General features: G+C 34.8%; 2 protein-coding genes and 1 pseudogene across 3 annotated transcripts; 1 reads left to right on the top strand and 2 right to left on the bottom strand.

The window, feature by feature from the left end:
* Positions 1-122: 122 nt before the first annotated feature.
* LOC149726279 (uncharacterized) lies at positions 123-1,701 on the bottom strand (annotated as a pseudogene).
* An 857-nt stretch (positions 1,702-2,558) lies between these two features.
* On the top strand, positions 2,559-13,162 carry LOC149726278 (pyridine nucleotide-disulfide oxidoreductase domain-containing protein 2-like). 2 transcript variants are annotated; one of them, XM_089889929.1, is made up of 15 exons: positions 2,559-2,950; positions 3,517-3,617; positions 3,953-4,120; positions 4,250-4,396; positions 4,963-5,095; positions 5,415-5,476; positions 5,780-5,877; positions 6,226-6,367; positions 6,762-6,969; positions 7,308-7,464; positions 7,871-8,022; positions 8,458-8,564; positions 9,579-9,702; positions 10,301-10,387; positions 12,896-13,162. In XM_089889929.1, the coding sequence occupies exons 1-14, from the start codon at positions 2,875-2,877 to the stop codon at positions 10,360-10,362; spliced, it is 1,737 nt and encodes a 578-aa protein (XP_089746055.1). In that variant the 5' UTR covers positions 2,559-2,874; the 3' UTR covers positions 10,363-10,387; positions 12,896-13,162. The 2 variants fall into 2 exon arrangements, with proteins under 2 accessions (XP_089746055.1, XP_089746054.1); XM_089889928.1 differs by having other exon boundaries at positions 2,564-2,950; positions 9,579-9,699; positions 10,298-10,387.
* On the bottom strand, positions 11,003-13,340 carry LOC149726277 (protein lin-28 homolog B-like). The gene is made up of 5 exons (XM_089889946.1): positions 13,266-13,340; positions 12,617-12,691; positions 12,383-12,474; positions 12,048-12,214; positions 11,003-11,508 (listed from the first exon to the last, which is right to left on the bottom strand). The coding sequence occupies exons 1-5, from the start codon at positions 13,273-13,275 to the stop codon at positions 11,271-11,273; spliced, it is 582 nt and encodes a 193-aa protein (XP_089746072.1). The 5' UTR covers positions 13,276-13,340; the 3' UTR covers positions 11,003-11,270.
* Between the last annotated feature and the right edge of the window lie 4,513 nt (positions 13,341-17,853).

Genomic DNA, 17,853 nt, shown 5'->3' with positions numbered 1-17,853 from the left:
TATGACTTGCTTCTCGTCCGTTGTTAAAGCTTCAGAAATTATTTCAATCGTTTATTGAAAGTTTATTTGTATCATCAACTGATATGTACAGCATCAAATCACCGTTCTGCATACGTTATATAAATAAAATACAACACTACATCAAAACAATTGTTTGTGTTCATATATGTACAAGCAAGGAGACGATCAACAGTTCAATCTTGACTTGTGCTTTGCCGCTTGGTTGCTTCTTTCAAGTCATATTCACACCTTTCAATGCATTCCATCTTTTTTTCATCGTCGATATCCTCGGCTTGCTGAAAAGCTGCGATTGCCCTGCGGAAAAATTCGCTGGCATCGTTTGGCCGGGAAGTACGAAGATGAGCAGTGTGAAGATGAATGAAACCTATACTGTACAAGCATGTTCCATACACTATACATGCTTGCCAGCATTCTCTCTGCCGTACACCGACTCCAAAATAGAAATCGCATCTCTCAGAGTTGCTTCACGATTTTCCCAGTCGTCGACCAATTCTTCACACGTATCGATATAAACCAAACACCAAACTTCACCTATACCCCTTTCTTCCTCACTGACGTCATTAGATCGTTGAATCATTTCTCGCATCTCACGCATCAGTGGAATAACCTGGATTTGAACAATCGATTTTAATTTCTGGTTATTAACATCATCACGTGATATAATTGCCACGAAAGATTCTTTGATTCCGAATACACATTGTGCTATACAGCTATACGGTGGACCAAACTTGCTCTCGGTTGATTTCTATAAAGGTCGGCAGCGGTACGATAAAACAAAATTGCTTCCATGACCTTTCCTTCACGTCGGCTTTCATCAGCTAACATTTTGATTTCACTCGGCGTGGTTTGAATATTTCTTTCTATAATGGTGGTCAGTTGATCCCTGGTTCGAACCGCCTTTTCCGCTTCTCCAACCAACATACAACATCGGTAATGGTTGACCAGATCTTTAAATTCAAAAACAGCTGGATCGAACTCTCTATGTCGAAGGGAAGCCACTTAAGCTTCGTAATATTTTTCCTCATGCAGTAGTTGATCAATGTTATCTATATATAAACGGATCATTTAAATGTATGGCTGACAATTTAGACAACACATAAGTTGTCACTGGGTCGGAGTAATTGCAATTAAAGTGCCTTGCACAAGGAAACACGCCACCAATGGTAAGCAGCCCCAGGCACTGCTGGTGCACCCAGGCGTGCACACCGGTTGAAGAGCACTGGACTAGAGTGCTAGACCCTACTGTTGAATGGAGAGGCCACTGTTCCACAAGAGGCAGTAGAAGATTAACGGACTTATTGGTTCTTATGGATACGCGAACAACATTATGCTTATCGAACACACGTGATGTAATCAAAATACGAACCTGGACCAAATATATCTTGAATTGTTGGTTTTGGTGACGTCTCTCCACGTGATCCTTGTAGTTGTGAGTCACGTTATCTGCAATAAATTACAACTATAGTTGTTTGAAAACGTATAAGTTAAACACCATTTATTTTTACCAACGTTGTCTATGTGCATTCCTGTTAATCTGAATGGAGTAAGAATAAACAATTAATACACATAAAAAAACGGACAAAACACAGCCAGCCCCTACCTGTTATCATGTTTATTCACCACAATACTTGGTATACTAATGTTTAAGATAATTGGAACCGGTTGATTTTCATCCGACATTCTTGTTGATCAAATAAAAAGTACTAATATTCTCAAGTTAGATATATATTTTTTTCCTACTGTTGAATAGAAAAAGTGTGGTCTCAGCACCATATAACTTGTAGTAGGCTGGGGGAAGATGGGACACATCGCCAAACAAGACTTTTTTTAATTTTCATTTTACGGATCCCCAATTAAATGATAATCAGGAAAATATTTTACAGAAATGTTTGACAGTAATATCACGACTTTATAAACGCGCGTCAATGCCGATTACTGTTTTTAACAACCAGGCGTGACACCGTGAGGCTCGTGTTATGAGCTAACAACAGTCGAAATAACACTGGTGTCATATTATCTATATTCTATATCCACGAAGTTACCACGTAAGTTAGTCTGCAGATTTTAATTATGTGGTATATGGGGGAAGACGGGACACCTTTAGCACATATTATCCAAATATCCTGATCGTTTTAAACAATTAACAACTGTCTATATATATATATGTGTTAGTCGTGATGATACGGTTTTATAATCTTTGAATGTTCTTTGTTTACCACCAAATTGGACGAGAAAATAGAATGGAATGGTGTCCCATCTTCCCCCATCCTACTATACAATTTAAATCACCATTTTTTTTACATTTTTTTAATAGGGGTAAATATGGAACGCTTCACGATTTTGCGTGTCATCCTTGCTCGTAAAGTACCTACGCAATATTGTAACTGCAGCGAATCGTGACGAGTCATCTTCCTTACTGTTTCTCCTCTTCAAGAGAAAGAAGGAAAGATGTCGAAGCGTTTGTATATGTATATAGCAGGGCGGGGAAAGATGGTACATCTCGTTCTATTTTCTCGTCCCATTTGGCAGTACAGAGAACATTCAAAGAATTATAAACCGCATCCTCACGACTCCCACAGATTGTTAACGCGATCAGGATATTTGGGTATTATGATGCCAAAGGTGTCCATCTCCCCGCAATCCTACTACAAGCGTTGCACAGAATAAAATATCAAACAATCTCAACAACTTACAAATTATGTCTGCCCAAGTTCTACAAGTATTTAAGTTATTACTAAGGGAAAGTCCCTGGGTCGATATACTGGGTCAGTCTCGCAAAATTTGGATTTCCGAAGAAATTGCTGCTGTTTTAACTTCATCTTTTGACACTGTTTCCGCAAAATCACGACTAGTATGTTACGTTTACGAACGTGTAAGTCGTTTTCACAAAAGAAGGTGACAAAAAATGGTTTCAGTTCCTGTTGCACAGGTATTTATTAACATAATATTATGTCATATTTTTATACAGTGGTAACGTTATTTTGTATGAGGGTTTAGCTTGTTTTTGTTTAGCTTTGTTTTTATTTTGTATGAGGGTTTAGCTTGTTTTTAATGCCTAACCTATTTGTTATCGCATGGTTTGATTTTAGAAGGGGTGTGTTTCCTTTGGTTGTTATTGTTTTATAAATATTGGGTTGCAAATACATTATATGGTGGTAACCTCAGACCTCAAATAAATTGTCTTTTTTGGTCTCCCACTATATAACATACCAGTCTGCAGGGTATGACAGGTGCACGGGCGATTTTGTTTAAAAACTTTTGGTTATGCACTCCATAATTTGTCCCACGCACGCAAATTTTTAAACAATGAACCAAATTTGTATTAAGTTGAGTAAGTTTTTAATGTGATTTGGAAATGTATGTGTTTTAAATACCAATTTTTAATGGTACCACGGGTGCACGCAAAGAAAAACTGTCCTGCATGAGCGAGATCTCGTCAGGAACTGCCATATTCTGCAGACTTGATTACCTAGAAACCAATTAATTTATTTGCAGGCGTTCAGACCAGATACGCAAGTTATCTTGCTGATCCACAAAACATGAAAAGTGAATATGATGCTGTAGTTGTGGGTGGGGGACATAATGGACTTATTTCGGTAAACTAACCCATGTAACATGTATAGTTTGTGCTCTTTTATGGGTTTTGTCTAAGTTGTCCGCCATACAATAAAAAATTAGCATAAAATATTTACCTAGTAAGTTACATACGTGGTAACTGATAAAGTGCGCGTGAGCGTGAGGTGTATGAAACAAAAACTGAGGAAGTCATAACAACTTAATCATTAATTCCCACCTCCTTGTTTTATGTAAATAATATTGCGTTCACCTTTCATTATGAATAGGCTACCTTATATAGATGTCAATATATATTAAACTAATCAAACAAATTAAAAATATTTAGTTTTTTTACTTTCATTCCAACATGCTATAGGCGACATATTTGGCGAAACATGGGTTAAAGGTTGGGGTGTTTGAGCGTAGGCATGTGGTGGGGGGTGCAGCCGTAACAGAAGAAATAATTCCTGGATACAAGTTTTCACGAGCTTCATACGTTCTTAGTCTCTTGAGACCTTTGGTTATTAAAGAGCTGGAATTGCAGGTAAGAATTTTTTTTATGATTTTTTATTTATTTATTTTTTAAATTTTTTATTTCAGCTACAATTTTATTTCTTTCATACCAAGAAGGGATATCTTTTGTTTAAATTAATTAATTTTTTATTTTACATAGAAATTTGGTCTCGAGGTATACCCTCGTTCAACGGCTGCATTTACACCAGTGTTAGATGGTCCGGACAAACATAGATATCTTATGTTATCATCGGACCGAGAGATAACGCGACAAGAAATATCGAAGTTTTCCAAAAAAGATGCAAAGGTAAGAAAGTTACATATGTGGTTCTCGTAAGCGGGCACTTTGTTCCCCCACAATCCACAAAGGAAAAGGAAAGGATATATGGATTACTGGTGTATGTTTTGAGCAGTTTGTGTTACAGTCATTAATTCATGTATATTGCTGCCAGATGTATAATTAGTAAAAGAGGTATTTTGGCAATTGCTTTTGTGATCTTAAAAGACCAACATTTTGTTAAAAGACCAACAGTATACTTGTGTTAGTTTAGGCATTGTACATATTAAGTACTTAAACACTGTGATTATAAAAGCTTTGTTTACTTGCTACAAGCAGTGTGCTAACTTGAACAACTAGACATTAGGTAATAAACCAACACATAAGAAACAAATTTACATGGTTGGTTCGTTATAGCATATAATGATGATATCTCATAGTTTGGCAGACAAAACATTAGTACAATAAAGTTTACTTTTTGTACCAGAAGAACTATTAACTAAACATGGTATCAACAACAGTTTAATAAAAGACCAACTTAATTTTAAACCCTCTTTGGATAAGGCTTACTTAATTTTAAACATACATTGGATTAGGCTTACTTTGAGTACGAAGCCATGATTGAAAAGATGGCGTTTGCAATCAAACCTTTACTTGACCGCCCACCCCCCACCGTGGAAGGCCCAATGTTTGAAATATTAAGAAGTTTGATGCCAACTTATAAAGCAGGTGGCCTATTTAATGTTATGCAGAGAAATAAGTTTTTGCTTTTTTAAAGGTTATCATTCCTGAACCCCTTAATACTTGAGTTTTACTTGTTATTATTAAATTAATGAAACTATGCTGCTCAAAAACAACGTTATAACACGGATGTATTGCAATTGTCGTTAAGTGACTTGCCCGAGTACACATAAAGCTTCCAGAGTTCCAGTAATCCCCAACCTTTAAGTCCTTGAATTCTTATAATGTTAACGCAAAAACAAAATTGAATTAACACAGCCAGTATGATGTATAAATTACAGTTTCCATAAAACTTGATAATTTTCAGCTAGAAAACTTGGATCTGATTTGCCGTTGTTTTATGAACTGATGACGGCTCCAATAACTAAAGTGAGTGTCTTGTCTTTCCTCTAATGTTTAAACTAAACCATTGTCTTTGACATTGTATTCAAACAGGCTAATTTTATGTTATACAGGTATGGCTTACAGCATTAAATCGGTTCTTTGGTATGAATATAATGTTACAAAATTAAGTTGAATAGGCTAGTTCTAAACAAAATAATATAAAGCTATTTATTATTTTGTAAAAATAAGATAAGTTAAGTCTTTTCATATCAGTTTAATGATACTGAATCTCTTGAACATTATTAATCCTAAAGTAATATATGTATATAAATAATATTATTATCCCAGATATTAAGTCGTTGGTTTGAATCGGAACCCTTGAAAGCCACGCTTGCTACAGATGGTGTTATTGGAGCAATGTTGAGCCCGCATTCACATGGTAGTGGGTAAGTTGTGTCTTGTGTGGTTAATGTTTTGGTACTAATGACGAATCTTCTGTGACGTTACAGATTAGGCAATGTGTTAGAAATTAGTAGTAGGACTGAAGGTTACAAGGGAACTGAATTCAAATTGGTGGAATTGGTGTTAAGATAGTCCCTACTAAGCTAAATCTACTATTTTTTTGTTCAAAACTCACAGTTTTTAAAATAAAAACATATGTTTAAACTAAAAAGGGCAGTTTTTATTTTATTTGGCACTCAATACCAAATTTATTTCCTGGTCCCAATGTTTCCGATTACAATATTGTTGTAATATTTTCTATGCAGTATATTTACCACACCTTATATTCACAGGTATGTGTTACTCCACCATGTGATAGGAGAAGTAAATAATGTACCTGGAGCATGGGGTTATGTGAAGGGGGGGATGGGTGGTGTTTCCGATGCTATCGCTCGATGTGCAAATAAACATGGGGTGGATATATTCGTATCGCAAGTAAGATTGATAAATGTAACTTATTTAACCTTGCGTGGTGGGGGGACGACAGTCGTTATAACACGAGTGTTTAGTTTTATACACCTCATGCTCGCTTACAAGTTACCACTGCTCAAATTATGAAGGCAGTTTTTACATATGGAAGAAATACATGAGACAAGCTGTACCATAAGACTGTTTTTTTAAACAACATTCGTTATAACAAGGGTGTTCTGCATGTTTGTAACTTTATGGATTAATATTTTTTGGTGTTTTTTATTTTTGTTGTTGTATTGCTGACAGTTTAGACAACCCCAAAGGGGCCACTGGGTTTAAGGAATTGATTTTAAGTTGCAATTGTCATGCTGAGTTTTATTAAATCTTCTTTTAAATGCAAAAAATATTTTGTTTCTAGAAAGTTGACCACATTGATATCGACAATAACCAAACAAAGGGAATTGTTCTTGAAGATGGAAAGTTTATAAAGAGCAAGAATGTTCTTTCGAATGCTACACCCCACGTTACGTTTAAACATCTCGTTCAAGACAATGTTGTTTATGACGAACAATACAAGAAACAAGTTTCGCAAATTGACTATACCTCGCCTGTTACCAAAATAAATGGTTTGTTTAAAAGTATTTGGTATATTTTGTTTTTTGTTATATTTTTTTGCGGCTTTTTGAACTAACTTAGTTCTTCATTAACAAAGTATTAATTTAATTAAAAGATACTTAACCAAAATACAATAAACGTAAACTGAGTTTACTTAAATATTTTAAATTTAAGATAAAAGAGGAAACTAGGTATTAAAAAAGACATATTGAAACAGCATTGAGGGAATTAGACAACACTTTATAAATCAAAAACTCTGAAAAAACAGTCTTTAATATCATACCTTAAAAAACCCTCTGAAATACCTACCTAGAACAACAGTATTTTATTTATTATTCTCTTTTTTCAGTTGCAGTGAACGCTCTCCCAAACTTCACAGCATTCCCCAACCAATCTCACAATGAAGTTGGTGAACAACATAAAGGAACGATTCATTTAAACTCGGAATCTATTCACCTCATACATGATGCGTATCTGGATGCTATCAATGGAATACCATCAAAAACGTAAATTATTATTTTGTGCAATGGATAATTAAACCCAAAAAACCTTTTAAGTCACAGGTTTAAATAATGAATACATAACTCACACCTGTTTATAGCTCTTAAAATCATGTTTAATCGTAGCTTATAGGACAAGGTGTCACGTTTTGTTCAAAATTTATGATTTTTAAATTTTATTAATTAGACATGAGATGTGTGGACTAACAACGTGTGTCTGCATCTATCAGTATGGAGCATCAAACTCGGTATTTTTTTATTACGATTCAAGCATCTAACCACTAAGCCACACCAGACCAACAATAAAACACCAAAATCTGTAAACACGTTACAACTTAAAATCATTAACTTTATAAAAAAAATAAAATCAAAATTAAACTTAATAAGACCAACATTTCCAATAAACCCTCAGCCCCATGATTGAGATGTGCATTCCATCATCAGTGGACCAAACACTTTCCCCACCAGGTCACCATGTTGTGTCGTTGTTCACACAGTATACACCGTATTATTTAAAAGGGGAGAAGTGGTCAGAAAGCGACAGGAATGCCTATGTTACTGCAGGTGGGGGTGGTGTTTTATATGAGTGAATGTAACTTAAAATTCATATTAGCATACGTGTTCTGTTTCATAAACCTCGTGCCAGTTTATGAGCTACCATGTATGTAACTTATTTATCTTTGCATGGCGGGTCAACAACAGTCGTTACAACACGGTGTTCTGTTTCATACATCTCTTTGGTTTACCATGTATGTAACTTTGTGGGTGATAATAAGTAGACATTTATGATTAAGGGGTGCAGTAATTGTACAGGGAGTTTACAGTTAAATGCATGGGTCGGTTGGATACTTGATGTGAGGATAAAAAGTTACTTTCACCCGTAAAAAAATAATAATTAATTTATCATTTTGTTTTTAACACTGACTTTTTTCTTTCGTAGAAGCTTTCTTTTAGCTAAAAAAGATGTTTCAGACCTACTTTTGTTGCTTTTTCTTTTAGTTTTTGAAAACATTGAAAAATACGCTCCTGGTTTCCAAGAAAGCGTGGTTGGTGTCGACGCATTGCTACCATCCGATCTAGAAGATGTGTTCGGACTTACTGGTGGGGTAAGTGTAACTTAACACTTTCGGCGCCAATCTACGTATATATACGTTTAAGTAACAATGGTTCCCGGTGCCATCCCACGTATATATACGTTTTAGCATTTTTTCATTGTTACGAGTGCCGCGTTGCATTTAAACTAATAGTAAACCACGTATATATACGTACGGTCGATCTAGGCTGTATTGAGACTAAATGCGAACGTCTGCTTTGAGATTACGTTATTTTTGACCAATTAGCTTGTGACTCTGCGATCAGCTGTTTCTGACGATTTTCAAGTATATTTTACGCAATACTACTAGTTTACAATGTTTTCACTGCTGGAATATTTACGGATAATGGTTCAAACTTTAATGATTTAGTGTCTGATCATTACAATTATGATGTTGTGAAGTTTTGTTTTGTTTAATACTTATTCTTCCGGCTCTAAAGAAAAGTGAAGTTATGGATACATTGGTAGTGATGTTATACGTCCACACAAACGGAAAAACATGGATATGTCACTGTTTCTTGGATTCCTGTTACTTACTGTTGTATAATTCGCAACTTTCAATTGCAATTCATGGCTTATTAAAAATTTAATAAAATCCTAAATTCTTGCGGCACCCAGTGTCCGATTGTTCAAATTAGTGCGGCGCCGAAAGTGTTAAGCTGGAAACATGATGTATTTATACACCTCATGCTTACTGTTGAGTAACAACATTGGTGTCTTCTTATACACCAGACACACATGGTGTATTCATACATCTCATGCTCACTGTTTAGTTATAACATGGGTGTCTTCTTATACATCAGACACACATGGTGTATTCATACATCTCATGCTCACTGTCGAGTAACAACATTGGTGTCTTCTTATACACCAGACACACATGGTGTATTCATACATCTCATGCTCACTGTTTAGTTATAACATGGGTGTCTTCTTATACACCAGACACACATGGTGTATTCATGTATTCATATTCTTATATACAAATATAGATAATATTCAATTTTCACACCTCATGCCTATTTAGAATATCTTCCATGGTTCAATGTCCCTTGATCAGTTACTAACATCGAGGCCAACCACACAAGGTTCATCACATATGACTCCAATACAAGGATTGTTCTTATGTGGTAGTGGAACTCATCCAGGTGGTTTCATTTAATGTGTTTTATATTTTGACTCATAGTAGGATGGGGGAAGATGGACACCTTTTCATTCTATTTCCTTGTACATTTTGGTAGTAAACAAAAAACGTTTAAAGAATTATAAAACCTTGTCCTCGCGACTTTCATAGACCGTTGTTAATTGTTTAAAACACGACCAGGATATTTATATATTTTGTGCTAAAGGTGTCCCATCTTCCTCCACCCCACTATATTGTATAGACTTGAATTCGTCCAAGAATACAGTAAGCATACAAAATGGCTGCAAAGATTATTACTTGTATGCAGATAGGTAACACAGGGTTATAGCACAGATGTTCTGTTGCGCACCATATATGCCTACAGAGTATCTTCATACACCTTGTGTCTGCGCTCCGTTTTAAGTAGCCACTGCGTTTTAAGTAGCCACATAAGTAGTCACTGGGTTGAAGTAATTATTGTTAAGTGTTTTTCTAATCGGCTCAAAGACACATACACCCACAGTGGTGGCAGCGTTGGACCTTGAACCTGTTACCTTTAGGCTTAACCACGGTGACATGTCGCGATGTATTATATTAAAGCCAGTTTAAACATAACTTTGCAGGAGGAGGGGTGATGGGGGCAAGTGGGAGGTTGGCAGCAATGACTTTGTTGAAAGAAAGAAGATAAAAGTTGAAAATATGCAAATGTGCAGGTGACTTTTGTTTATTTAATTTTTATGTTTGCTATGTTTTATTTGTATTGTTTTTTAAAGTTTATGGCTATTTGCCAAGTTCTAATTTAGACAAACTTAAAGAAGGTAAAGGGTTTAAATCCCACATGCTAAACAAGCATCCTACCCAGTGCCTGTCACAGTTGGTTAGCACGCCTGCCTCCAACCCAGAGGTTGTGGGTTCAAGGCTCATTGCTGCTACCATTGTGGGTGCATGTGTCCTTGGGGCACTTTGCTCCAACTCATTGGTCACTAATGGGTTGTCCAAATTGTCAGCCATACAATATGTAAAAAACCTTATCTACAAATTTACATAAAAAGAACACCTGTGTAATAACGACCGCCATTTCCCGGCCAAGCGAAGATAAATAAGTTCCATTCAATAATTCATTCGTACCAGTTTAACAAACATCCTGTAAAGAATTTTTATTTGCTTCCTTTGCTCTTTTAACACCTCTTAATCCAAAGTTCAATTTGATGTCGCACTAAAAGGTCCTATCTTACACAATAGAAACCACCGTAATGTTAAGATTGAAAACTTTAATGAGATTCTTGATTATATTTCACAAAACACTTGCACGAGTACAAACTACGAGGCAAAGTTTGATTAAAATTTATTAAACTGAATGAACGATCCACAATACTGTAACAAACATATGAAACCTGAGCTTTATAACATGGCATGCTTCGAATGACAAGCATCAGGCATTGCATATGATGGATGATTGAATATCTTTCTACCTTCAATTGAAGAGACGTACAAAAGAGTTCGAGGTAGATGATGCTTGACGAATTCAGCTACCTGTTTTAAACTATGAGGTAGCTTACGGTTCAAATAATGTTGAGGTAATGTGAATATGAGGTATCATGGTGTTTGCGGAGATGTTTCTTTCCTCTCTACTCCCTCTGTGCTTGTTTCCTCTTTACATGGTGTATGTGAAGATGATCCGTTGCTTCCCTCTGTACTCGACGTATCATGCTTATTTGGGCAATCTGCTATGAGATGATCAAATGACTTGCAGTTAAAACACTTTTTAGGCCACGGTGGTAACAAACATTGCTTGGCGTGGTGGCCTTCCTCATCACAGTTGTAACATCGGGACCTAAGGTTTAAACAGATCAATCGTTAAAGTGAATTACCAAATGTTTATTATTCCCACACGTCGCGCAGTGGATAAGTACTTGTATTATAACCGAACAGTATTCGACTCCCATAACCCCTTACACAACTTGTAACCCTTTTGTTCACATCTCTAAAACACCTTTGTTTGATGATAGGAATTAAGAATGGATTGATTTTGTTGATTGTTAAAAGTTTGAAATCTTAGATTTATCTATGATCCAAATGCCGTCATCAAAGGAACCCCATTTGTCATGGAAGCCATGGGTTCACTACTTTAGGCTTAACTCCACACAACTCATTATATAAGGTGAAGAAACATCATATAGTATCGCGAGGCAAGAGAAGACACCATTAGCACCTAAATTCCATATTTCCTGATCCTGTTTTAAACAACCAACGCCCTTTCTTAGTTGTGGCGCTACAGTTATGTGCCTTTGTAAGATTTTTGTTTCCTACCAAATGTGATGATGAAAAAAATATTCCATCTTACCCCACCCTACTAATACAACAATAACGAACCTTCTGTCTGAGGGTCTGGACTTTTTCGTTCGTTCTGCCCCGACTAATTTTTCACCCCCAGGCCCCACAACCTTCACCGCCTCCAGCCCCTTCTTGGAGGGTTTGTACCAAAACTTCACCCGGTCCCCTTCCTGCAAGCTCCGGAAACCCTCCATGTCGATGCTCGACTGTGGATAGAAAATACTTTGGTAAATTTAGTGTAGTTGGATATTTCTTGACAGGTGATCGACAGTGAGCATGACGTGTATGAATACACCATGTGTGTCTATAGTATAAAAAGATGCCCCTGCTATAACTCAGTGTTATAAAACCTATAAAAGCAAGCATAAGGTTACCTGGTGTACAAACACATCAGTTTTTTCCTGCGAACTTGTGTCAGGCGTAATGAACCCGTACCCTTGCTTTGAGTTAAACCATTTACAATTTCCTGTAACATTCAAAATGAATCGATTGTTTACAAGTAAATACAGTCCGAAGCGATTTAGGTAAAAGATAAATTAATAGAAAGTGCATTTAGTGCATAAGATTTTCAGTTTAAATGAAGGAATATTAGTCACATAAACACCAACCAAAAGCTTCAATCAAATCTTCAACTTTTTCTTCAGTTAATTCTTGTTTTGTTGAACTTCCTTGTTTTGCTTTACCTTTAAAATACTTTGTGTTAGAATGAAGTGTAAAACTTATACTTCAAAATACTTTAGTCAGAATTGAAAAAAATGTAAAAACCTTTTGGGTCCCTTTTTTAGTGGGTCCCAAATAAAAACCTTTATTCCTATTTTTATATTATTTCAGTTAATTTTTAATTTAATAATTTTATTTATTTTCTATAAATATTTTTTTATTTTTAGGCATCTTCCAAACTGAAAGTTAATTTCTTCAGAAAGAATTTGGATCGTAGTTTTTTTTTTATGATTTTAACTTTTCGAATTTTGTCTTGTTTTTATAATTGATTTTAAAATCAGTTTTAGTAATTATGTAAGGTATGAGATGTTTTTTTTTATTTTTTAAATCTATGCATACATAATTTAACTCTATGCAATTTAACTAATTTAACTCACAAATAACTTTTGCAAGTTGCATAACCATGTATTAAAAAAATATAAATCACTGACCAAGGCACATTTATGTGGTAACTTTTATGTCAGCACGAGGTTTATTTTACATTCATTTAACGTAAATATATTTACATTAATATTTTCAATGTAAATTTATTCATACCTGTTGCCATCTTTATCGGGTGAAGATTTTATTCAATGTTCAGTTTTTCATTCTTTTATACTCGAACCGCTGTTAACAACAAATCAAAATTAAAACAAATAATCAAATCCTTTAAATTAAAGCACAATAAGAAAAACTTTTATATTTAAATCAAGATTTTTTTTAAAATGTGCTGTTTTATTATTATTTGATATTTGAACTACTGTTAATAACAAAATATGTGAAACCTATTATAATTGATAAGCAACATTGTTGAATTTTAATATGAGGTGTATGAATTATGTTTTCTTTGGTGACTATTGTAATATTATTTAAATTAGATTCCGAAAAATATGTTTATAATTGAAACAAAAAAAAATATTCAAGATTGGTAAAAGCATATTTTTGCCGTTTGCAATAAAAGAAAAAAATCTTTTTTAAAATTTTTAAATAAATAAAATCTATATTAAAAAAAAAATAAAATAAATTAATTGTAATTAAACAGTGCATTTTATTTGTTATGTACATATTTTTTATTATGCAATTTGTAGAAATTTAATTTTGTAAAATAAAAATATGCAATTATTTGTTAATAAAATTGGTTTAATGTATTTCTGCAACGTTACGTGTTGGGAGTTTGAAAAGTTAATTTTGTAAAGTTGTACATCCTAAGTTACAGGTTAAATATTTTTAAGAAGATGCCATTAATCTGTGTCTGGTTAAAAGTTCGGTCGTTAATATTCATAAAAACGTTTTGTTTTACAACTTATTCGCCTAAGTATGTGGTTCTCTTTTCCTATTTTTCGTTTTACTCCGCTAAAAATACCGTTGCATTACGTCATAATGCACATTGTCGCGTTTGCAAAGATTCGGTCGAGATTATGAAAGAACAAATTCCACAAATGTTTCGAATTGTGGGCGCCTGTTATCTCTTGTTAACGTTACAATACTTGTTTATAACACGCGAGTGAATAATGAAACCACGGTAGTAGGATTTAGGTCGGCCATACACCACGAGAGTCGCCGCTTTCTCTTTATTTAACCGCGTGCGGTCGTTTGTAAAACTGACGGGCGGGAGTTCTGTAAGTTCTATTCCCGACCAGCTTTCTTTCGGTAGTTAACCTACAGCGTGGTTCAGCTACTTTTAGATTCTTAACTCGCAAATATAGATCTACAACTCTTTACGCTGCATACAATAACCTATGTTTGATTTCAGTTTCAAGATACTTTTAAACTAAATTATAGTAAAGTTTATTACACATTTTATGTGGATGTGGTTTAAAGCTCGCTATACGGACAATTACTCGCCCATATTAGAAGTTACGGTCGCGCGAGTTTCCCACACTAAACTACGCTAAAAGTTCTCTTCTCTTTGCTGCATGGTCGCGTATATTCGCTTGAAAGGCAGCTAGCTTATCGTCTCTGCATACTAACACCGCCTACGCTCAAAACAGTGGAATAATATGCGCAAACAAGCTGTAATTGCATGCTTCATTTGGAACAAAAGGTTCTGCAAAATAACCAAATAAACACATTCTACTGGTTAACCGAATCTGCTTATAGTATGTATCATACCCTTCATATACAACATAAGAACAGGGCACACACCATGTTCTAAAGCTCTGGTCAAAAATCACAAGCGAGTCGAACTTACCACATTGGTCGGCCCAAGTCCAGTCACTTCTTTTTTTACCACCAGGTTTGGGAGTGAAACAAGAGCAGAGGAATTGCCCTAGTTTGCAAAATCGCGTAAGAAGAGAATTAAGGTTTGCTTTCTATTCTTCTGGCATTCTCTCCTACGCTCGAGGCTCTCCAAACAGATTCGCAACCCCCCCTTGCATCCTACAATGAAATAAGAGCAATGGTGTCGGTGGACTTACGATTGTGTGTGAACGTGCGTGGCGACGCATGTTAAAAGAAGAAACTAGAAACATCCTGGAGCGATTTATCGCATCTTTAAGCTGCTGGCCAATGGTCATTTCGTCTGGTGAGCGAAAAGTTAAGTTAGCGGTAACATCGTTAGTTCAGCACCCGCCAAACTGTAGCAATGTAAAACAAAATTCAACTTGTTTTATAAAAAAAAAAATCGGAACAACATTTTTAAACCACTGTTTAATTTTAATCCCCCTTAAATTGTGCAAAGATTTTGAGATAAAATTCCGAAATTACAGAATAAATGTATCGTTTATTAAATCATAACATAATTCATTCATTTAAATGTTCAAATGCTTTGTATAAATTACAAAAAAAATTAAAAGTCAGCGTATCAATAAAACAAAAATCATTAAAACATCTTTTAAACACAAAATATAAAGGCCCGTTTTCAGTTAAATAGCATTGTACTGCCTAATACTATAGCATCCGCCATCTTAACTAGTAGTAGTACTTCATTCATATAAACTTGTGCTGCATAGCGAACATGATATCCCCGGATTAGCGTGGGCACTGCACGTTAATTAGAAACGGTTGCTTACAATGATTAAAACTAACACACACTTTTGGTGATGTTTAACTTAAAATATTACTCTAGGAAAATCAAATTAAATAAAGATAACCAAGAAAATACGCAGCAAAACGACAGTTGTTAAAACACGCTGTGTATAAAATCTTGACAATTACCTAGTCAAAAACAGCAGTTACTAAAAGATTATATTTAAAAGAAAAAATGTATAGTCCTGTTAATATCGGCTTGTTTATTAAAACCTAAAGCGTGTATTTTATTTCATCTTTGTAGAATCGCCAATATAAATAGTTACACGCATGCTCGCTGTCCAGCTGCTTTAGGTACCAATTGCTTTAAGTACCAACAACTTCTATGCCGTATAAAATCCTACTGTGACGTCACATTTTAAAGCGGTGACGAAACGCGATAATAAAACGTTCGATTGTTAGATAAATTGACAATTTCATATCATGTCTTCTACAGTTCTACTTCTACGTATGTATATTGTTGCAAAGTAAGAAGAATATCGTTAGCACAAAATATCTGATATTTCCTAATCGTGTTTTAAACAGTTAACAAAACTTTTTTAATGTAGTAAAAGGGATATAGACATAAAATTATAATAATTGTTTTTCTTTAATATAAAATGGAACAAGAAAAACAAACAAAACATATCCCATCTTACCCCACCCCCATTATACAATACACAATTAATAATTACGACATGATAGCCGTGTTTGTTTAACTTTCTATATATGGAACTTCCGTCCAAAGTAATATTTATCCAAAGCTCGTAAAACATTTTTTTATTCGTATGTTTGCTTAGTTTCGTCTCCAAAAAGAGGGAAATCCCCACTTGTAGCTGACAACATTAATCTTAATCTAACCGATATATATATAGTGGGTTAAGATGGATACCGTTACCGTTTGGCCCATTTGGTAGTAAACAAAGTGTATTTTTGGAAGTGCTTAACCGTTTTATTACGACTATAAAATAGCGTTTTTAATTATTAAAACACAGTGAGGAAATATAGGATATTAGGTGCTAAATATGGATCATAAAATGTATCCTTGTTTATCAGGAACGGCAAATTTCATCATGTTATCATATATATATATATTTGTTTATCTGCCTCAAGTATTAAAAGCATTACTCTATAAGCTGGTATACCCAAGACACATACCATACACCACATATATGACTGTGTTCCGCAAACTTTCTAAAGTTTAAGTTAAATGATTCATAAAAAGGAATTTTCAGTAGCTTGGATGATAAAGCAGAAGTCGGTCGATCAATCGTATTCTTGCTAACCATAGGTGTGACTCACTGGTTTTATGCCACACGCAGTTACATAGCTGGCGCCGTGATAATTCTGAATGTGCTTAAGGGCACTCGTTGTAAACAGACTCGAGGTTAACGAGTTCAAAGCTCGATGCTGCCACCGTTTGCGGGCGTGTGCGTCATTGTGTGAGACCCTTAACGCTAACGGTAAATAAAGATAAGTGACTTTCACGCAGTCAATTAAATATTACATACGTTACAAACTATATCTTTGAATATAAGGGTTGTGGGTTCGAAGTTCACATAAACGACTAATGTTTGTTTACTTATTCCTTAGTTTATATATTAAACTACACAAAACATAAAACAGGTATTTAGCACAAGTGAAACTGCTCCATTACGATATTGTTAGCGTTTCTTTTCATTTTACAGAACTATTTGCATTTGCAGTGCTATACCATTAGAGAAAAACTTTGTTTTGTATGAACCACTTTGTTACTTTAATTACTTTTCATACGATTTATTATATTTCAAAACATGAAATCAGTAGAACTTACTGCTTGCTATTACGTCAGTTACGTTAGAATGGTTTATTGTCACGGGCGAAAACCTCGAGAGAGATCGAATGAAAGAAAAATAACAGGGGGAACTCCCAGTACGAGAAACACCGTCAGGAATCTGTAGTAAACACCTTTTTAAAGCAACTGTTTACTGGGTTTGCGCGGTTGACATCAGTTTTATAAACTGCCATTTTACCCGAACATGTTTTAAAAATACAACATTTCACTCTTTCTTAAGTCTAGTTTAACAAATTGATGTAAGATGTTTTTAAAAAAAACAATTATCGGTTTAAAAATATTGATTTGAAAGAGTTTGTAAAATCA

This window comes from Ciona robusta, chromosome 12 (assembly GCF_009617815.1).
Source record: "Ciona robusta chromosome 12, ASM961781v2".
Taxonomy (NCBI): domain Eukaryota; kingdom Metazoa; phylum Chordata; class Ascidiacea; order Phlebobranchia; family Cionidae; genus Ciona; species Ciona robusta.
Note: the sequence above shows the minus strand (reverse complement) of the source record. Positions and strands in the feature narration are given on the sequence as shown.

Bases quoted from the DNA above. Each gene is read 5' to 3' on its own strand.
- LOC149726278 (XM_089889929.1), top strand. From the start codon at position 2,875: ATGTTACGTTTACGAACGTGTAAGTCGTTTTCACAAAAGAAGGTGACA. The intron at 5,477-5,779 runs GTGAGTGTCTTG...TTATTATCCCAG, and splicing joins TGACGGCTCCAATAACTAAA to ATATTAAGTCGTTGGTTTGA. The intron at 9,703-10,300 runs GTTTCATTTAAT...ACTTTGCAGGAG, and splicing joins TAGTGGAACTCATCCAGGTG to GAGGGGTGATGGGGGCAAGT.
- LOC149726277 (XM_089889946.1), bottom strand. The intron at 12,475-12,616 runs GTTGGTGTTTAT...TGAATGTTACAG, and splicing joins AGATTTGATTGAAGCTTTTG to GAAATTGTAAATGGTTTAAC. The intron at 12,215-12,382 runs GTAACCTTATGC...TTCTATCCACAG, and splicing joins CTGATGTGTTTGTACACCAG to TCGAGCATCGACATGGAGGG.